Source organism: Equus przewalskii, chromosome 3 (assembly GCF_037783145.1).
Source record: "Equus przewalskii isolate Varuska chromosome 3, EquPr2, whole genome shotgun sequence".
In the NCBI taxonomy this organism is placed as follows: domain Eukaryota; kingdom Metazoa; phylum Chordata; class Mammalia; order Perissodactyla; family Equidae; genus Equus; species Equus przewalskii.
The window spans coordinates 58,612,338-58,634,678 of NC_091833.1; the positions used below are offsets into that span (position 1 = coordinate 58,612,338).

A 22,341-nucleotide genomic window follows, 5' to 3' on the forward strand; every position below is an offset into this window, starting at 1 on the left:
TGCACCAGTTTGTACTCCCACCAGCAATATGAGACAATTAGTGATGTTGAACACCCTTTCATATGCCTGTTGGCGATCTGTATATCTTCTTTGGAAAAATGTCTGTTCATATCTTCTGCCCATTTTTTAATTGGGTTGCTAGTTTTCTTGTTGAGATGTATGAATTTTTTATATATTTTGTATATTAACCCCTTATCAGATATATGGTTTGCAAATATCTTGGCTCCCTTGTTGAAAAGTGAGTTTATTTCTGGGCTCTCAGTTTTGTTCCATTGATCTGTGTGTCTGTTTTTGTGCCAGTACCATGCTATTTTGGTTACTATAGCTTTATAGTATATTTTGAAATCAGGGAGTGTGATACCTCCAGCTTTGGTCTTTTTTCTCAGAATTCCTTTGGCTATTCAGGGTCTTTTGTTGTTCCATACAGATTTTAGGATTCTTTGTTTATTTCTGTGAAAAATGTCATTGGAACTTTGATAGGGATTGCAATGAATCTGTAGATTGCTTTAGGAAGTATGGACATTTTAACTATGTTAATTCTTTCCAATCCAAGAGCACGGACTATCTTTTATGGTACTTTGTTATAGCAGCCCAAACTGACTAAGACAGGTGCTGTTTGAACAAAGTCATTGAACTGAACACCGAAAGAGGATGAATTTTACTGTTTGTAAATTATACCTTAATAAACCTGATATTTAAAAAAAGAAAGTTCCCTAGATGACTAAAGCACTTTGAAGATTGAAAGCCCTTGTCCTAGAACAATGCTTTTCAAACTCTAGTAACATCATAATCACCTGAAGAGTTCATGAAATTCTTTTTTCTCAAGTATTTACTGACAGCAACCAATTCTCCAATTCTCTGATACCAACTGAGTGTCCAAGAATTTAATTCAATTCTGATGTTAACTCTCTGTAGTTAGCGTGGACACCACAGGTTAAGGGTTCAGTCACACAAGACTGCCCCCACTTCAGATGCCAGCTGCAAATGGGATGCTTAGGCTGTTCATATTTCTTCCCAGCTGACTACATATTTGGAGATTTTCATGGTCCCTCCCCTTCAACCCCCACCTCAGATTTGATAATTTGTTAGAATGACTCGCAAAACTCAGTAAAGTGCTTTACATACTGTTACAGGTTTATTTTAAAGGATACAACGCAAGAACAGCCAAATGGAAGAGCCTCATAGGACAAGGTAGGGGAGAGGGGGGTACGTTGCCTCCATGCCTCCAGGTGCACCACCTTCTCAGCACCTTAATGTGTTCACCAACCCAGAAGCTCTCCAAACCCCATCGTTTAGGGGTTTTATGGAGGTTCCATTATGTAGGCATGATTGATTAAATCATTGACCACTGATGATTGAACTCAACCTCCAGCTCCTCTCCCCTCCCTGGAGGTCCAGGGGCGAGGCTGAAAGTTCCAACTCTCTAGTCACATGGTTGATTCCTCTGGCAACAAGCCCCATCCTGAAGCTATCTAGGGGCCCACATCATTAGCAAAAGCTCAGGTGTGTGGAAAGGGGCTTATTGTGAAAAAGAAAAGATGCTCGTGTCAGTCAGGAGATTACAACGGGTTTTGGAGCTCTGTGCCAGAAACCAGGGACAAAGACCCAATATATATTTTTTATCATACCACAGTTTGTTAAACACAGATGGCTAGGCCCAACCCCTGAGTTTGTGATGCAGTAGGTCTGGAGAGGTGCTTGAGAATATGTATGTTAACAAGAATTCCAGATGCTGCTGCTGGTGCTCTGCAGAGGAACTACACACGGAGAACCTCTGTCTCTGAGGGTGACAAAATGGTGCGATTTCTCTTTTAAATATTATCCTTCTGACTCATGGGTTTCCTCCCTTTCTCAGTTCCGCCAAGTTTTCTGTAGACCAGCATCATTTTGTTCAAAAGTGCCACCAAATTTTGCCTCAGAGCAAGAGACCCCTGGGACATGACAGATGCTTACATAGAGTTGGGAGCAGTAAAATGGCACATCTCGGTAAGAGGGGAGAATTCTAGAAAGGATGGCAATGGAAAATGGAAGCCACTAGGACAGAACTCATACAGCTGGGCAAACCAGGTCCAGGTGAGGCAGAGCCAAGCCCCTTCAGCAGGTAGAAGGGAGAATTCTGCTTCCCTTGGAGAAGCAGAATCTTTTCCTCCTTGAGCCTCTAATGGTCAGAGCAGAGCATTTGAGGCTCAACTCACTTTAGTAGAGGTTCCTGCATACTGAGACATCCCTGTGTAGCTTGATCTTCCAGCTCCCTTGTTCCATGTCCCAGAGTTGAACATCCTGTTTTGGTCAGCATTACTTTGTATTTTCCCTTCAATTCTATTTTACTTTGGATTTTAATTAATTTGTATACATATGTATGTAGCCACAAATTATCTAAATTCTGCCTTATTGTTTCACCATTCTCCCTTTCTAAACTCAAATCCACTCAGTTCCTCAGATGCGCCATTTACTGGCTCAAGAAGTTATCCTGCATCCAACTATGGGTTAAAACTCCTTTCCAAATCAGGCTGAATACCCCTAAATCTACAGTGTCTTTTGAGAAATGGGTGCTTGTGTGGTAAGAAAAACAAGCTTAGAAACCCTGACTGACCCTGTTTTCAGTTTCTCATTGGAAATTTGCCTGCCGCCTTCATGCTGCCCTCTTGGTGGTCCAGAGTCCCCTTGGGATTGGCCGACACTCCATGGATATCTCAACCCAGGTGAGGCCTGAATACTCTGGAGCTCCCACCCTTCCCCTGGCTTTGATTGGCCCTGAAAAGGAGAGTGGATAAAGGGACTGAGGTAAGAAACACATTTAGGGATAAGAAAAGTTGAGGTGATATAGTGACATGATTAAGACCACTCGCTTAGGAGTCAGGCAACCTGGGGTTTGAATTCTGGTTTTGTCTCTTACTAGTCATGTGATTTGGGGCAAGTGAATGTCTATTTGCCTCCATTTCTGCTTCTGTAAAATGACACTGGTGATACCTACGCCGTATAGAGTCAGCATAGTAGTGGTTAGAAGCATAGACTCTGGCCCTAGATGGCCTGGTTTCAAATTTTGGCTTGCCCTTTAGTGGCTGCAAGGCCTTGAGTGAGTTATTTAAGCCCTACGTGTCTCAGCTTCTACACTGAAAAAGGAGGGTGATAATAGTACCTGCTTCATTGAAAGTGGTCGTATGTCTTATTTGAGGCTCCTGAATATTCATCTGGTTGCAGTCTCAAGACTAAAATCAAGCTAAAGAATGAAGTAATTCCTGACCCCTAAAAGCTGAAGTCTGAGAAATGCTGAATGAAGGATTTTGATGGCATTTTATGATCCCTTTGTTTGTGTGTGTATGTTTGTAAGAAATAAACATTGAATTGTAGACAACAGAAAATGTAATACAGTATCCATCTGTGGTTGGTTGAATCCATAGATGCGAAACCCACGGATATGGCAGGCCAACTGTATTCATTGTACTATGTAATTTTGTGTAAGAGACTTGAGAATGCACAGATTTTGGTATCTGTGGGGGACCTGGAAACAATCCCCTGTGGATACCGAGAGACAACTATATTTATAAGTGCTCTTTACTCCTCCCAAGAAATCTATTTAATAAAAATAGATCGAAAAATAAAAGGAGAAAAATGAAAGAGGGAGCCAGATGTAGCTTGGAACCTGGGTGTGCTAGGAGTGGCAACCCGAAAGCAGTGGGGAGGGTGAGGGGCACGACTGGAGTGGAGCTCAAGGCAGCAGTTAGCGGGAGAGCCAGGCTGGAACTGGGGAAGGAAGGAGACGGGAATTTAAGTATCTGCAACTTTTGTTTGTCAAACTCAAGGCAAAACTTTGTCAAATGAAACATTGGAGACCTTAAGAATCAGTATAATGAGACAGTGAAAATGGATTTTAGTAAGAGTTTGGAAATTTCTGAAGGAAATCATGATGAGTATACCAAGGGAAAGAGGCCCTCATGGCCAAGCATTTTCCCACTGTATTAATGTCAGGAATCACTTCACTCAACTTTGCCATATAATTGAGATAATCTATAAAAGGCAAACGGCACGCAAAGGAAAATTAACATGATGAAATCCTACTTTTCATTATGGTGAGTCAAAGAATGTCTGAATTTGAGTAAGTGCGCCGTTAAGAATGAATCACTCATAATCAAGTAAAATGTTTGTTCAGGTTTATTGAACAGCATTAGATTAACAAGAAGCATTAAAGAATTGGATACCAGAGACCAAAAAAAAAAAAGTCTTTGCAAAAAATGTGAGTAAAAAGTCCATCAAAGCAAATGTATAAAGGAGTATACCTGAATATCACCCTTCAAATGCTTTTCCTGGATATTCTATGGATTTAAGTCTGGGGATCTTTGAATGTTATTAGTTTTTATGTGTGACAATAAATCTTATAAAGGAACTCTTTAAAATTGAAGGACCTCATTCCTCTCAATAGTGAGCTTTTAAACAGAAGACTCTACTATACGAAGCCCTCTGTCTGCTGTCATGTCAAAGTTCCATGAGTTTCCCAGGCAGCTTTTCCAGGCTCTTATGGAAGCCTGGTTTTCTTAGCATGTAAAATGATTGATTGAAATCATACCATTATTTCCTTCTTAATTCAAGCCACGTGTTCAGAGTTGAGGTTTAACTTCTCATTCCCTTATTTTCCAGGAAAATTTAGCATTAAACAATAGGTATATTATCAGAAGAAATGCATATGATTTATAACTAAGTAAGTATCCTCAAAGAAACTTTCCTCCTTGATGAATAACAATGTAAACTCCAAGTGTATAGGGTCCTGTATTCGCAAAAAGCTCAAGTTTGCCCCATCAGCTTCTGCAGGGTTATTTTTACATACATTCTCATGCTTGCTTGTATGTGGAAGACTTTTTCTTGGGAAAGATTCAATCAAACACAAAACTAAAACCCAGAGCAGGAATGAGGGGGGAATGCAGGTATCCTCAGTGGGGATATTGGCCTCAGGTAGTCATACTCTTAGATACTGGAGTTGGTGGAGTTGAAGGAAAAGTTTTTCTGTGAAACAAAAACAAAAACAAGAGAGTCATGTTTAGAGAAAGACTTACCAGAAACTTTGGCTTTCCTCTGGAGATATAAAACAAGAAATATTGTGCATACTGGCTTCAGTTTAGTTAACTGAGCTGCTGGAATGAGTCACCTCAACTCTGTCTGATAAATAATAATACTGAATAGGCATTTGTTTTAGGAACTTCTCATAAATTTTTTTTTTCCTGCTTTATCTCCCCAAATCCCTCCTGGTACATAGTTGTATATCTTAGTTGCAGGTCCTTCTAGTTGTGGCATGTGGGACGCTGCCTCAATGTGGCCTGATGAGCGGCGCTGTGTCCGCGCCCAGGATCTGAACCAGTGAAACCCTGGGACGCCGCAACGAAGCATGAGAACTTAACCACTCGGCCATGGGGCTGGCCCCTAGGAACTTCTCATAAATTTAAAATGTTCCCCATGGGACGCCCTTCAATAAAAATTTGAAAACCCTTCAGTGGAATCTGAAAACCCTTGGTATGCCTGACTTACCTCCATAATACATTCATTAATTTTTTTGTTGATTTGGCTTTAGGGTTCAAGCACACAACGGACTTATTCTTCAACCAAATTCTGGGGGGAAACAAACGAAAATAAAAATAAAGCAATTTAGTCAATCCTGCACTTAAGGAAAGAGTTGAGTATAAAAATAATTATTCACAGATGAAGTGAAATTGGAGGTGGCAGTTTTAGATCTGTGGTTGGTGATTTGTACCATTAAATCTGAAGAATAAGAAAAACCCTATTTGTAGACTGGTATGTGTGAGCTGGTGGAGCTGAATATGAAGTTGTCAGAATCTCACATGTCCAAGGTTAGCGTTTGGTTGACAACCTTTATATGAATTGGAGGTGGACCAACTAGCTGACTCCTAGGTCGGCTCCCTTCTAAGGTTATATCACAGTATCTTCAAAATGTGTTCATTCATTGAGCTTGGGAGAACAAAACAGACTATAAGCAACACTCTTTTGAGGACCTTTCATTTAAAAAAAATTCAATGAAATTTAAAGTGGGAGAGGTTACAGAGCTGATTGTTCTGAGTGACATCTACATTTTGTGAACCACCAGTTAGCAAGGCTTTCACTGTTCTAAGCAATTAAGCAACAACAAAAGCAGCAACAACAATTAGTAGCTGATATTGATCAAACATTTACAATGTGCCGGCCACTATGCTCAGCAAGTAATATGGATTATCTCAATTAATCTCAAAAAAGTCCTATGCTGGAAGAACTATTATTTCCTCACCTTCAGATGAGGAACTTGAGGTTTAGAGAGTTTAAACAAATTATCCAAGATTGCACAACAAATGAATGATAGAGCAGGATTCAAATGAAGGTTCTCTGACTCCATAACCCATACTTTTAGCCACTGCTCTACATAGGCGTGATCTGAAGGGTTACCAAGTGCCAGACTCAGTGTTGAATGTTTTACCTGCAGTGGAAGAAGTGAGGTCTCCCAGGTGAGAGCAAACTGGGAGACTCTACTCCTTATTGGGGTAACTTGAACAAAACACAATTTCTTGACGTGTCATTTATCTTAGCTGTAAAATGACAAAGCGAGGATCCATCCATCTAGCTTTGAAACTCTACCCTTGTAAGTGAATCTGTGAGAGGTCAGAGATCATAGAACTGTTGAGTTGTTAGGCAAAACCTTCCAATTTGGTTTCTGAATTCATGATGGAAAAACAGATTTCTGACCATCTGGACTCACAGTATCTTCCCCCGTGACTGCTATGAGTTTCTCAATAATTTGCAGCTTTTTTTTTTTCTGTATCTGGTTAAAATTCAGAAATGCAGAATTTGGTGAGAAGATATGAAATCAATTTTTGTCACCTCCAAATGATGGAAGTTGAAGTAGAGAAAATAAGGGTGCATTACTTCCCTTGGTTGGGAGGTGAGACACTTGACTCATGGCAGAGGAAATGTAATGAAAAGAAAGGAGTGTCAGTTTTCTGCACAGCCAGAGAGACTGCTCCCACATAGGTCATGGCTAGACTTCACATCTCTGAGTTTGAGGGCAATATTCGTGGTTTCACTGGCAAAGACATTAGTGAAAGGATAATGCTTTTTTAATGAAAAATTTTGTACATATTTTTGATATCCCATATTTCTTTTTTACAAGTTGAATATAACTAGTTCAAGACTCAAAGCACTGATATCAAAATGGGATAAATAAAAAGTGCGTCCTTACAAACATTTCAAAGTCTAAAGAGGTCCCAGGAAAGAAATGGTAATGAAAGCCAAGTCAGGGAGGCCCTGAGAGAGATGCTATGCAGAATAAATATGACAATGTGTTGTGAGCGCTCGGTTCATTAACATAGATCCAGGAAGGAGAAATGAAAGTTGTAAGTAGTGATATGCAAAAGATCCCCAGCAAATTGCTGTAAATTTTTAACAATTTACAATCTATTGTTGTAAATATTCAATACAGCAATCCAACATTTGTTGAGCCTCTAGTATATGCCAGGTAAGGGATAAAGCACTGGGAATAGAGAAATAAATAATATCTGATCCCTGTCTATAAAGAACTTATTTTCTGGTGGGAGTGAAAGAGAAAAAAAACAAACCTGATTGTTTCAATGCAATGATGCTATAATAATTGCAGCTAACATTTGCTGAACATTTCCCCGGTACCAGGCACTGGGCTGGGGCTTTACATGCAGTGTGTAAAGTCTCATCTGATGTGTCATGGAAAATGCTATGATAGAAGTATCTGCAGATTTCTCTGGGAGTACAAAAAAAGGAGGGCCACAGTAGCAAGTGGTCATACCTTTTCAAAAAAGAAAATATCTATTAAATCTCTTGCAGCCACTTCTGTCCCCTTAGCCTAACTTTTTAATCAGTTATGGGATCAAAGTTGATAGAACCTAAAGCTAAGGGAGAGTTCCATAAAATAGACGTTCGACCAATGACTATTGGTGTTACTTATTTTCTTGCTCTTTAAATTCTGGGGAACAAAGCATCTGCTTCTGCTGGCAATTTGTATTTGGCGGATAAGAGGCTGGGTGGGGGAAAGTGTGGGTAGAATCCTGAGTCTGTCCCTTCTAAGGGTACCCCCATTCGTTAACCTCCCTAAGCATGTGTTTCTGCATCTGTAAGGGAGGGATAACAATAGACATACCTTAATAGGGCTGTTGAAGGAATAAAATGAGAGAGTGTGCAGCAAGCACTTAGCTCAGGGCCACTGCAAAGTCTGTACTTTACAAATACCGCTGATTCTCAATCATCATTAGCCTGAGAATTGTTAGCAACACTGAAAGTAAATCACTTTGGGATTCTTGAGTAAGTAAGAACACTATGTGGCAATATTCGATCTGAATTTCATTGAGAGGAAGGAATAACGTATATATTTTTCTTGCAACTTACATGACTTCCATGTTTGGGCACCCGTTCCCAGGGGAAACAATTTGAACCCGGTCAATGTGGCGGATGGGGAAGAAGAATGAGGTGTGTTGGATGCATTTACACTTTAAGTTTGTATTATAGGCCTCCAGAACACCTGTAAACACAGAATCAGTTATTTTAATCCTTTCGCATGTAATTCATAACTAGAACTTAATTACTAATCTTTCATACGGTGCGTTTGAAGATTTAAAAATTTCAAGCCTGTGCTTCCACCCACGTGACTTTAGTTTGTGTATTTCTGCTTGTCGTGGCTTATTTTCAAATATTTTCTACCAAAATCATAAAAATAAAACTAGTTTTTTTAAAAACACAATACCTATGGAAATTTGTGGTAGCGTTATATTGGTACTCAGGTGATTGTCCAGATAATAAAATTCGAGAGCTGCCACTATCAGCTATAATTAATGCAATATAAAATCAACTGATCTTTACTCCCAACACGTAAAAATCGAGGACATGAACTCCTTACAGTCCCCAGAGCAATAACAAGCTGTAGCAGAGTTCTCTCTTATACTCCCTCCCCTCAACCCTCCTGGTCTCTCAGTTTGAGGAAACACCACGGAAGACACTTTTCTGTTTTTGTTGCAAAAACGTCTCCATCTCAGTTGCAAATCATTACCAAACATCTCAGTTGCGAATCATTACCAAACAAAAACCAGTAATAAAAATTCAAGACTATTTTTATTCAACAACAAAGGTTACTAGTACTAATCCTTTTATATGTAATTCATTGCATGCATTTTAATGAATTCTACCCTCTTTATCTCCAGTGCCTACCATAGCACCTGACATGTATTTGCAAATAAAAGGGACCTGACTCTCAAGGTGTTTACAATTTAGTGGGGGAAGCCAATGAACCAAAACTAAAATATCACACAATGTTATATTTCACCCAAGGTCCAAGCTGCATTATGAGAACAGAGGGCTTTGCCAGGAGCATTGGAAAAGCATCATGGAGGAATAGAGAGATGAGGGGCTTGAAGAACGAAAATAATGTGTGAAACAAAATAAAAATTGAAACCAAAGTTCCCTACATTTTAAGAACAAAAATTTGTTTTCTACACCTCAGCAGAATATCATTCTGCACATGCACCAGATTCGTTCAGCTGTACAAAAACTTACACTTGAACTAGATATTTATCTATTTACACAGAGATAGCCTCCTCATTCAGGCTTGAAAGACTGCTTCTTTGCAGAAAGCGCAGACATGGTTCATGTCAGAGCTAACCATATAGAACTGTATCAGACTTTCCCTGCAGGAGACTAACCAGTTGGGGTCAATAATCTTTAAACCATATAAAGGGTCTGGTCAGAACACGGGTAGCAATGAAAAGCAGAACAAAGAAGAGACACAAGGAAAGAATTAGTTATAGCAGAACTGAATCTGAAAAAGGCCGGGAATAGACAAACCAAGTATAAGTCACATGGGACATTGGACTTCCAGCATCTCCTCCTTCTATGAATAACAATCTTAATAATATAAATGCTTCCAGCCTCTAAGAGTTACATCCCTAAGCACCTTACTTTTAGAAATCTAGAAGCAGGTGAGCAGTTTTCTCCCCTTCAGTCATATTTCCCCCCATTTTCTAATTGAAAAAAAACACATTGAAACGGCTGAAGACCATTTCTGTTCAAAGCACAATGACTACATAAGCGAAAGTTCTCACCATGGACTGGAGAGAGGCTGCAGAGCAGCAGTGTGAGAAGCAGAGATCCTGGGATGAACCTCATTCTGCCTCAAGGTGGAGTTCAGACTTCAGCTCTGAGTCTAAACTGTGGGTTCTCAGCACAGACTCCTATTTATTTATGCCAGAAAGAGCCCTCCCACTGCCTTTGTCTCTAGTAGGTCAGCTGCATCATCAGTTTTAAAAGCCCCCAAATATTGCTGAGCTTGCTTTTTTTGAACTCCTCTTGCAAATTCTATGAATTTGCTTCAGAGCACTGTTAGTCTAAAAAGATGTCTTTTGAACATGTAGACTATAAATGGCAGGGATGCTGCAGGAATCTGGGGGTGGGGCGGGCGGAAAAAGATACCAGTTTGGCGGCTCCACAGCACTCTCTCTAGGACCACTATCAGTGATGGTGGCTTTGATCGCTTCTGTCAGTGAAGGGTCAGCAGACTTTCTCAATGGCATTTGAACATATGCTCCATGAAATTAGGGACTCAGTTGGGCACATCATTTTGTCCCTAGGACTTGCAAGAGCGTCGAGACTTTGGTGGGTGCTCAGTAAATATTTGCAGATCCAGGGAACTTCTCTGTAAAGACAGATCCCTATGCTGACTAGGTTACTGTTTTTCCAGACTTCCCCACCTCTTATTTCACTATCTGAAATACATGATTATGCAATCTGACCACTGTGGAAATCCTGGAAGGGGGCAAGTTCTGTGTCCCCTGCTTGGTGTGCCTGTGTCTGGCGGAAGGGAGGGAGGCCACGGCTTTGAGGAAGAGAATCTTCCTGGCTCTGGTATGCATGTTATTGAGCTGGAGAGTTATTGAGGGTTAGTGGAGGGTACCATTAGGATTTCATCAGGTGCCGAACCCCACCCCATATTACAGTTTGTTTGATGCATGTAAGCACAGTTTGGTTTTGATCCTGCAAAATGGCCCACAGCCTTAACTCACTTGCTAGGAGCTCTTTGATTAAAAAAAAAAAAGAAAATTATGTGGACAATGACTGGTCTGGCCTAGAGTGCCACCAGGCTGCCCTGGAAGTATACAGGTGTGGATGTATGAAACCAGACCCATTGAATTACTGAAAAGTCAGAGGTTTAGTCTTCCTGGTGTGGCTTTCTAAACAATCTGATTTTTGCTACTCAATTAGCATTGTGAGTGTTTACATCCTGAATGCTCCAGTGTGTATGGAGTCGAGGTTGTGGTAACGTCACGCGCCCTTCTCACAACAAGCAGCTCTCCAGTTGGCCTGAATGACTGCAGGGACAGGGGACTCAGCAGTCTGGAGGCAGCCCAGTCCGTTGTGTGGGCAGTTCTAATTGTTGGAAAGTTCTTCCTTATGTACACGTGAAGCTGCTTCCCTAATAGCTTTGTCACTTTGTCCTAACTCAACACCTTGTCGCTGCATGAAAACAATTCTAAAGGCTCTTTCATATGTAGACTCCAAATATTTGAAGACAGGGTGTGTTAGCTGGGTCCTCCAGGAGGCAGATGCTGAGATGGATGCTGGAGTAAAAGAAGGTTTTTGCAGAATAACTCCTGTGATAGATAAAAGTGGGAAGGAGGCAGGAGTGGGCAGGGAGAGCCTCAGATTGCAACGCTGATCTGACAATGCCCGTGACAACTCAACTCAGCTGAGGAACTCCACGGAAAAGACCATCTGTTGGAGGAGACTCACAATGAGCAAAGCAGTCCAGGCCTTACCACCCCTGCCAGGCTCAGTCATCGGCTAGGGCTTCTCAGAAACAGCCTGGTTTCTGGTAGAAGGCCAAGGCAGATTCTGAGGGTGCTAACAGCTGGATGCTGTCAGCTAACTGTACTTCTCACAGCTGGCTAGCAAGTTATTTCTGTAAGGGAAATCTGAGCAGTGGACCTCCGTGGCTGTTACACAGGATTATAAGCTAGAGGTTAAGAGCACAAACTATGGAGTCACCCGGTCAATGATATTGGATAGGTCACTTAATTTATCCATGCCTCATATTTCCCAGTTTTCTCATGGGGATAATACTAATTTTAAAGGGTTGTTTGGAGAATAAAATTGTGTGTATGTAGAGTTTTTGGCAAAGTGCCTGGCACACAGAATGTATTCAATAGATAGTCTGTCTGGCTGGCTGTCTATCCACCCATCCATCCAACCATCCATCCATCCATCCATCCATTATCAATAGGTCTTACTAACCTCCATTCTAAAACCTCCACGTACTCACTTCAATGGTAAAAAAAAAATCTCTAGGTTTTAAAATTTATCACACAGTTTGAAGCTCTCTCACCATCTTTTTGCCAACTGGTTTATCTTTTTGAAACCTGTTGATCTATTTCATTGTTTCTCCTAAATCATGATTGCCCTTCCTTTTCCTTCCCGTACCTTCTCTGACTTACAGATACACACACAGACACACACGCACACACCGCATGCACACACATCTGAACACCATACTACCCCAAGTATGGCTTTGCCAATAGAAAGTAGAGGAAGCCCACTATCTCCTTTGTCCTAGGCACTATTCTTCTATGAAAGCATTCCTAGACTGAATAACATTCTTCTGGTCATTTATATTGAATTAGCAGGCAACAAAATTTCTGTTTCTTTTGAAAATGGTCAATTTCTGACTATGTCTCATTCATTTCACTCATGCAGTTGGATCTTTGGACACAAGTGTAGGAGTTTCACATTTGCTTTTGTTATATGTACTATATATATCTCCTTGTTAGAGCAAAAATGAGTGATGCTGACAATAACAGAAATGGCGTAGGCACCTGAAGGAGGACTCTCAATAAATCTAGGAAATTCTACAATTGGACATCGTTAAAATAGGACTACTGGGTCAAGGAGCTAATTCCAGAGCAATTCTAAAATCTGCTTTTGGTCCTTTTAATGCTCAGAGTTCTGTATCTAGCTTACACTGACCAGAGAAGCCCCATATCTGCCTGCCTGAAGATGGGATTGGAGGTTGGGCAGTTCTCTGGTAGCCAGGTGATTCTAGAAGTTTCCAGTATGACACTCCATGGTCCCATTTACAGCAGGGGTATAAATTTCAAAAACTTTGAAGCCAAGAAGAAAAATATTTTGAACAAACAGATGAAGGTCCAAGTGAAAAATTTTATTTTAAAAATGGCTTTTATAGATACTTCTGTTTGGAAACAAAAACAGACGATTTGATTTCTATTAAACCTGATTTTTATGTTCAGATATATAAAAATCTAGGAAAAAGGAGAAAATTATGGGGAGGGTTTTTTCCCTGACTTGGGAATCAAACCAGACTTTTCTCTCCAGACCCAAGAAAAATTGGGTAGCTCTGAGTACCTTAGTACTCAAGCTGTGGTCCGTGGACGAACACCATCAGCTTCACCTGAGAGCTTGTTAAAAATGCAGAATCTCAGGTCCTCCCTTTGAACAAGATTCCTAGGTGATTTGAATGCACCTTAAAGTCTTAGAAGCCCTGGTCTAGTAAAGCGTGAGCCATGTGCATATTCAAACTGTCTTCAGAGAAATGTTGGCACAAGTCACGTCCTCAGAGTGTGACGCACAGGTCCCTTATGAAAGCAGACAGGAAAAATGTGCTCACTGACAGCTAATTGCAGAGTGGTGACAAGAAGAAGAAGGAAATTCTCTCTCAAGATATGAAACAGTGAAATGTCACTAAAGTAGAGAGATGGCACAACTGGCCAAGTAGCTACCAGTCTAGCCAGCCAATAGGCATTGAACAGAGGGCCTGCGGTTGAGTTTAAGATGACTAAAGGGAAAAAGTCTTATCATTTTAAGTAGTTTGCAATAAAGTAGGAGACAAGACAAATGCCTCTGTGACCAAATCGAGAATATTTTCTTTCATGCTATTTAAAAAGCAACTTAAACAAAAACCAGAAACTTACTGTATTCCGTTAACAAATGTTTTAACCTGCTGAAAATGTGACATCTGTTTGCTTCTACATACCTGTCAGCACATCAGGGAAGTATTATAACTTGGGGGTAAGAGCTCAGCTTCTGAACTTGGACCATCTGGGTTTGTATCCCCGGCTCCAACACTTAGTTGCCTTGTTACTGGGCCCAAGGCTCAGTCCTCCTGTATCAGTAGGACTAATAAGAGTAACACCTTCTTAGACGGCTGTGTAGGGAACCATAGTGCCAGCAAAGTAGTTGCTCAGTGTTTGGGCAAATAACAAACACTCGATAAATGTTAGATATTTTTTACCTTTGTGAAAACACAACCATTTATTATTTTTTATTGTTTTCTTATTTTACCATGGTAGGAACACATGAGATCTACCCTCTTAACAACTTTTTTTTTTTTTTTGAAGATTAGCCCTGAGCTAACATCTGCTGCCAATCATCCTCTTTTTGCTGGGGAAGACTGACCCTGAGCTAACATCTGTGCCCATTTTCCTCTATGTTATATGTGGGACACCTGCCATAGCATGACTTGCCAAGCGACGCCATGTCCGCACCCGGGATCCGAACCGGCAAATCCCGGGCTGCTAAAGCAGAACGTGTGAACTGAACCGCTGCGCCATCGGGCCGGCCCCCTCTTAAATTTTTAAGTGTACCCTACAGCATTGTTGACTGTAGGTGCAAAGTTGTACAGCAGACCTCTAGAGCTCATTCATCTTGCTTAAGAAGCAACTTTGGCTTAGTTTGTGAGTCAAGCTCCTGACGTGAATTAAAATGTTACTTAAGTTTCCATTGGACATGTATAATTCCTTGAGTTTAAAGGTCCTCTGGTCAAGAAGCTGTTCCTCTTTAAGGCTGACCGACCACACTCTATTTTTACCCACTTTCAACAAAAATATTGACCTCCTTTTCCTGAGAATACGCTCATGGAGGCTTGTGTTAGTTACAAATGCCCCGAAGTTTTACAAAGGAGAAGTTACACATTTTGCCATCATTTTTGTCTCCACTGAAGTGCTTACAACAGCCTGTTGTTTGCCCGATAATGGTTTCAAGACCCATATTTATAGAAAAGGTATTTTTCAAAGGCAATTAAATTCATGTTTGAAGTTTTGTTCAAGTTCAACTCAAATATACTGAATCCCAGACAAAACTAAAACGTGTCTAAATAACACTCGTTTCCTACCCATTAGGATGGTAATTTGCCAGAAGACTGCTAGGTGGCAGTATTACTTACAGAAACAGCTTGCAGAAAGGGAAAGGCCTGTCCTCAGGGAAAGGCCGTGTTTTGCTAACAAGATGGCTGTGTTGCACATTATTTGAATGTTCAAGTTATTTGTTTGATCTGGTTTATTGCTTTTTAAAAAAAATATTGAGAGGTTTGAGATTTTTTGGGTTAGGCTGAAATGTTAATCAATGAGAGGAGAAAAACCCCTAAAAATCTGAAGTAATCCAACAAATTCTTGGCCAAAGCCAGCTTCTTGGCCCCGAGGTTGCAAAATCAGATTGCGCATCAGTTCTCTGGCATGCAATCACATTAGGCCTCCGCAGCGGCTGGGTGTGAACCTTCTGTGATTAGAAAGTTTTCTGAGAACAGTGATGCTAACACATACTCATGTCAAAGTGTTGGTGAAGTTTTCCAGCCTTTTAAAGGACAGCACAGGGAGCGTTAACAAAGATAGTCACCTGGCTTTTCCTGTTCAGATTCCATAAGTACATATTATTTCATCTTCTGCATTTTTTATGTAGCATATCTTTATGTTATAGTGATATATGGACTCCTGGATGTTATAAATAAAAGATAATGGTTTAATTTTCCAGCAAGAGCACCCCTAATTTTCTTTTTTTATTGTGGTAACATTGGTTTATAATATTATATAAATTTCGGTATATATACATCATTATATTTCAATTTATGTGTAGATTACATCATGTTCACCAGCCAAAAACTAATTCCAATCCATCACCACACACATGTGGCTAATCACTTCTTTTGTCCTCCTCCCTGCCCCTTCCCCTATGGTAACCACCAATCCAATCTCTGCCTCTATGTGCTTCTTTGTTGTTGTTTTTATCTTCTATTTATGAGTGAGATCATATGGTATTTGACTTTCTGCCTCTGACTTATTTCACTTAGCAGAGTACCCTCAGAGTCCATCTATGTTGTCACAAATGGCCAGATTTCATCATTTTTTGTGGCTGAGTAGTATTCCACTGTGTATAGATACCACATCTTCTTTATCCATTCGTCCCTTGATGGGCACCTTGGTTGCTTCCAAGTCTTGGCTATTGTGAATAATGCTGTGATGAACATAGGGGTGCAGGTATCTTTATGCATTTGTGTTTTCATGTTCTTTGGATAAATATCCAGCAGTGGAATAGCTGGATCGTATGGTAGTTCTATTCTTAATTATTTGGGGACTCTCCATACTGTTTTCCATAGTGGCTGCACCAGTTTGTACTCCCACCAGCAATATGAGATAATTAGGGATGTTGAACATCTTTTCATATGCCTGTTGGTGTACTGCCTATGTTTTCTTCTAGAATTTTCATGGTTTCAGATCTTACGTTCAAGTCTTTAACCCATTTTGAGTTAATTTTTGGTGTGGTGTAAGATAATGGTCTATGTTCATTCTTTTGCATGTGGCTGTCCAGTTTTCCCAACACCATTTGTTGAAGAGAATCTCCTTTCTCTATTGTATGTTCTTGGCTCCCTTGTCTAAAATTAGCTGTCTATAAATTCGTGGGTTTGTTTCTGGGCTCTCAATTCTGTTTCGTTGATCTGTGTGTCTGCTTTTGTGCCAGTACCATGCTGTTTTGGTTACTTTAGCTTTGAAGTATCTTTTGAAATCAGGGAGTGTGATACTTCCAGCTTTGTTCTTTTTTCTCAGAAGTCCTTTTGCTATTTGGGATCTTTTGTTGTCCCATATAAATTTCAGGATTCTTTGTTCTATTTCTGTGAAAAGTGTCGTTGGAACTTTGTTAGGGATTGCATTGAATCTGTAGATTGCCTTAGGAAGTATGGACATTTTAACTCTGTTAATTCTTTCAATCCAAGACTATGGAGTATTTTTCCATTTCTTTGTGTCTTCTATTTCTCTCAACAATGTTTTATAATTTTCAGTGTACAGGTCTTTCACCTATTTGGTTAAGTTTATTCTAGGTATTTTATTCTTTTTGAAGTGATTGTAAATGGGTCTGTATTCTTAAATTTTCTTTCTGCTACTTCATTGTTAGTGTATAGAAACACAACAGATCTTTTGGGGGTGGGGGGTAAGGAAGATTGGCCCTGAGCTAACATCCATTGCCAATCTTCCTCTTTTTGCTTGAGGAAGATTGTCACCAAGCCATCATCTGTGGCAATCTTCCTCTATTTTGCATGTGGGATGCTGCCATAGCATGGCCTGATGAGTAGTGTGCAGGTCTCTGCCTGGAATCTGAAACTGTGAGCCCCAGGCTGTGATGCAGAGTATGTGAACCCAACTACTATGCCACTAGGCCTGTCCCTGTAATTTTCTTTTTTTGTGTTGTCCTTGTCTGGTTTTGGTATCAGGTAATGTTGGCCTCATAGAATGAGTTAGGAAGCTTCCTCTCCTCTTCAATTTTCTAGAAGAGTTGGAGATGCATAGGTATTAAGTCTTCTTTGAATGTTTGGTAGAACTCACCAGAGAAGCCATCTGGTCCTGGACTTTTATTTTTTGGGAGGTTTTGATTTCCTTAATGATGATTGGTCTATTCCAATTCTCTATTTCTTCTTGATTCAGTTTTGGAAGGTTGTATGATTCTAAGAATTTATCTATTTCTTCTAGATACCAATTTGTTGGTATATAGCTTTTTTCATAGTATTCTCTTATAATCTTTTGTATTTCTGAGGTGTCCCTTGTAGTTTATCCTCTTTCATTTCTGATTATATTTATTTGAGCTTGCTTTCTTTCTTTTTTGGTGAGTCTAGCTAAAGGTTTGTCAATTTTGTATATCTTTTCAAAGAACAACCTCTTAGTTTCATTGATTTTTTCTATTGTTTTTTGAGTTTATATTTCACTTATTTCTGCTCTGATTTTTATTATTTACTTCCTTCTACTGATTTGGGGCTTTGTTTGTTCTTCTTTTTCCAGTTCCTTTAGGTACACTGTTAGATTATTTGACATTTTTCTTGTTTGTTGTGGTAGGCCTCAACTTGCTATAAACTTCCCTCTTAGAACTGCTTTTGCTGTATCCCATAAATTTTGGCATGCCATATTTACATTTTCATTTGTCTCCAAGTATTTTTTGATTTCTCCTTTGATTTCTTCATTGACCCAATTGTTGTTCAGTAGCATTTTGTTTAATCTCCACATATTTGTGGCTTTTCTGATTTTCTACCTGTAGTTGATTTCCAGTTTCATGCCACTGTGAGCAGAAAAGATGCTTGGTATTATTTCAATCTTTTAAAATTTATTGAAACTTGTTTTGTGGCCTAATATGTAGTCTATCCTGGAGAATGTTCCATGAGCATTTGAAAAGAATGTGTATTCTGCGTTTTTTGGATGGAATGTTCTGTATATACCTACCAAGTCCATCTGGTCTAATGTGTCATTTAAGGCCAATGTTTCCTTATTGCTCTTCTGTTTGGATGATCTATCCATTGATGTAAGTGGAGTGTTAAAGTCCCCTACTATTGTTGTATTGCTATTTCTCCTTTTATGTCTGTTAATAATTGCTTTATATATTTAGGTATTCCTATGTTGGGTGTTTAGATATTTGCAAGTGTTATAGCTTCTTGTTGGATTGTTCCCTTTATCGTTATGTAGTGCCCTTCTTTGTCTCTTGTTACAGTTTTTGTTTTAAAGTCTATTTTGTCTGACATAAGTGTTGATACCCCAGCTTCCTCTTCATTGCTATTTGCATGGAATGTCTTTTTATATCCCTTCACTTTCAGTTTGTGAGTGTCTTTAGGTGTGAAGTGTGTCTCTTGTATGCAGCATATTTATGGGTTTTGTTTTTTGTACAATCAGCCACCCTATGCCTTTTGATTGGAACATTTGGTCCATTGAATTTAAAGTAGCTATTGATAAGTATGTACCTATTGCCATTTTGTTACTTTTGTCTGGGTCTTTTCACAGTTCTTCTCTGTTCCTTTCTTCTTCTCTTGCTCTCTTCCCTTGTGGTTTGATGGCTTTCTTTAGTATTATGTTTGGATTCCTTTCTCTTATTTTTTTGTGTATTTATTACAGGTTTCTGGTTTGTGATTACCATGAGGTTCATATATAATAATCTACATACATTTCAATCTATATTAAGTTGATGGTCTCTTTAGTTTGACCTCTTGCTAAAAGCACTATTCTTTTACTCCCCTCCTCCCACATTTTATATTTTTGATATCATATCTAACTTCTTTTTGTGTGTGTGTTTATCTGCTACCCTCTTATCATGACCTTCATATTAGCCTCATTGGTGGTTAAACTGCTACCTTTACTGTATGTTTGCCTTTCCCAGTGATTTTATTGCCTTTTTTGGATAGTTTTCTTATTCCTATTTGTGATTTTCTCTTTCCCAATTAAATAAGTCCCTTTAGCATTTCTTGTAAGGTTAGTTTTTTGGTGATAAACTCCTTTAGTTTTTGCTTGTCTGGGAAATTCTTTCTCTCTCTTTTCGTTCTGAATGATAACCTTGCCAGGTGGAGAATTCTTGGCTGTAGGTTTTTTCCTTTTATTGCTTTAAATATATTGTGCCGCTTCCTTCTTGCCTGTAAGGTTTCTGCTGAGAGGTCAGCTGATTGCCTTATGGGATTTCGTTTGTATGTAACTTGTTGCCTTTTTCTTGTGCCTTTTAGGGTTCTCTCTTCACCTTTAATTCTTGACATTTTAATTACAGTGTGTCTTGATGTGGGCCTCTTTGGGTTTATCTTGTTTGGTGCTCTCTGTGCTTCCTGTATCTGGATGTCTTTTTTCTTCCTTAGGTTAGGAAATTTTTCAGCCATTATTTCTTTAAATAGATTCTCTGCCCCTTTGTCTCTCTCTTCTCCTTCTGGGACACATATAACATGGATGTTAGTGTGCTTGATGTTGTCCCAGAGGTCCCTTAGATTGTCCTTGTTCTTTTTTATTCTTTTTTCTTTTATCTTTTCAGCTTGGGTGATTTCCTCTAGTCTTCGTCCAACTCGCTGATCTGTTCTTCTGGATCATCCACTCTGCTATTGAGTCTCTCTAGTGAATGTTTCATTTCCAGTATTGTAGTCTTCATTCCTGATTTGTTCTTTTTTGTATTTTCCAGTTCTTTGTTGAAGTTCTCACTGAGTTCATCCATTCTTCTCCCAAGATCAGGAGCATCCTTATGACTATTAGTATGTACTCTTTATCAGATAGATTATTTATCTCTGTTTTGTTTAGTGCTTTATCTGGAGTTTTGTCCTTTTCCCTCACTTGGAATGCATTCCATTGTCTCCTCATTTTGCCTCTTCTTCTGTGCTTATTTGTATGTAGTAGGTGGGTCAGCTACATCTTCTGATCTTGGAGAGGTGGCCTTATGTAAGAGATGCTATATGAAGCCCAACAATGTGCTTCCCTCTCATCACTAAATGTCCCAGGAGTGTCCCCTGCATAGGCTATGTGTGTCCTTCTGTTGTGGTAGGGTTGCTCTTGCTGCAGGTGCCCAGAGAGGCTAGGCTGTCCTCCTGGCCAACTGGTTGTAATGCTTAGCTGCATGTGGCTGCTATGGACCATTCAGTCTGTTTATTGGGCATGGGGAGTCCCAGCACAGTTGGCTGCAAGGTCTAATAGCACATTCCTGTTGCAGTTTTTCTGTTGAATAAGCCCCCAGCATGGCTGGTTGCTAGGCTCAGGGGCTTGCAATTGCTGTGTGCCTCCTACCTGCAAGGCTGCTGTCAGCTCTCTCAGTATTGCAGCTGAGTGGGGCCAGCCCCAGGAATGGGAAGATCCAATTGTTTCAGGCTTTGCAAGATGTGGCTATTTGAGAAGCACAAGTCTGCTGCAGCTGACAAGCCCCACAACCCACAGGGCCACACACTCTGTCAAAACAGCCCTACCCATGCATGTGCCCCAGCCCACTGAAACAGACCCAGTCACCCCACAGCAGAGGCTCCACATGCTTTACCAGTGCAGGCCTGCTCCTCGTGCACACCCTGCCTCACAGAGGTAGATCTACTCACCAGCTGTAGAGGTCCCAGGTACCCTGCCTATGTGAGCTCACAAGTTGCCCAAGGGCTTGCTGTTGAGTGGGGCCAGTGCCTAGGGTGGGCTTCCTGCCCTGGCTGAGCTGTATTAGATCAGTGCTCTAGTGGGTGGGGCAGGCCCCTGTGCTAACAGGCCAGAGGAAGAACTCCAATGGCGTCTGCCAGTGTCTGTGTCAGCATACCTGTACTAGGGCACAATAATGCCTGCTGCCAATGTCTTAGTCCCCAGAGATGTCTCACCTCTCACCAAGATGCACCCAGAGCCTATCAAGTGAGTCTCTTTTCACCAAAGGACTGTGCACCTTTCTTTCTGGTGAGTTTAGGTTGCTTTCTGAAGTGGGTGAATTTGTGCATGGGCCTTTTAAGAGTAGGCTTTTTTTCCCCCTATGTCTGATAGGTTTTTCTAGGGGTGGTCCCCATTGTAGTTAGTAGCCAGAAAAGCCAGATATTAAGACATTCATCTCAGTTGTGCTGAGTCCAAAAGCTGTTTATTGTGGTAATGCTCCCCCACTCCTCCAAGGAAGCCTTTATACCTTAGGATTGCTCCCAGCTGGCTGTGAAGTACTGTGGCTTAAAGTTGGCTTTTTTCTCTCCAGAAAGTGATTTCTGCCTCTTCCACCTCAGTCAGCATTGTCCCTTGTTGTGGGGGTTCTTTTTATTCAGTTTTCAGTTCTCTTTCAGGAATAATTGTTCCAAGAGTAGTTTGAAATTTGTTGTGTCCATGGGAGGAGGTTAGTTCAGAGTCTTCCTGTACTTCCATCTTGACACTGTTATCCTCCCTCTTAGTCCCCCCCTATTTGATTTTGAATGTTTTTGGAATAACACTCTTTTTAAAAATATCTGCTCATCCTCAGACCTCAGGTTCCCCCAGGTAATCCTCTTAGTCTCATATTCCTTTGCTAGTGTCTCTTCTTTGTCTAACCAGACATTAAGCTCCTCTTCTTACTGTGCTCTCTCTCCCTTGGCAAGCATGTCTCTTCCCTGCTTCAAATTTTGACGTGAGTTCACTCACATTGGTATGTATCCAATAGCCTACTGGTCATTTCTTCATAGGGGCCTCTTAGGTCCCTCCAACCAATCATAATCAAAACTGAACTTAGTTTCTCTAAAATCTATTCTACCTCCAGTAATCCCAGTCTTGGTAAATAGTATCATCATTCACCCAGTTTCTCAGAAACCTGTGAGTC

The 22,341-nt window shown here is 40.3% G+C and overlaps 1 protein-coding gene across 1 annotated transcript; it reads right to left on the minus strand.

Moving 5' to 3' along the window:
- Positions 1 to 4,134: 4,134 nt before the first annotated feature.
- Positions 4,135 to 10,247, minus strand: CXCL13 (C-X-C motif chemokine ligand 13). The gene is made up of 4 exons (XM_008517859.2): positions 10,095 to 10,247; positions 8,389 to 8,521; positions 5,518 to 5,598; positions 4,135 to 4,998 (listed from the first exon to the last, which is right to left on the minus strand). The coding sequence occupies exons 1-4, from the start codon at positions 10,156 to 10,158 to the stop codon at positions 4,944 to 4,946; spliced, it is 333 nt and encodes a 110-aa protein (XP_008516081.1). The 5' UTR covers positions 10,159 to 10,247; the 3' UTR covers positions 4,135 to 4,943.
- Positions 10,248 to 22,341: the final 12,094 nt, after the last annotated feature.

What these genes read in the sequence shown, in the direction of transcription:
- CXCL13 (XM_008517859.2), bottom strand. Translation starts at nt 10,158, where the DNA reads ATGAGGTTCATCCCAGGATCTCTGCTTCTCACACTGCTGCTCTGCAGC. An exon ending in TGCCCAAACATGGAAGTCAT is followed by an intron (nt 5,599 to 8,388) that starts GTAAGTTGCAAG and finishes GTTTCCCCCCAG; the next exon opens with AATTTGGTTGAAGAATAAGT. An exon ending in TTAATGAATGTATTATGGAG is followed by an intron (nt 4,999 to 5,517) that starts GTAAGTCAGGCA and finishes TTTGTTTCACAG; the next exon opens with AAAAACTTTTCCTTCAACTC.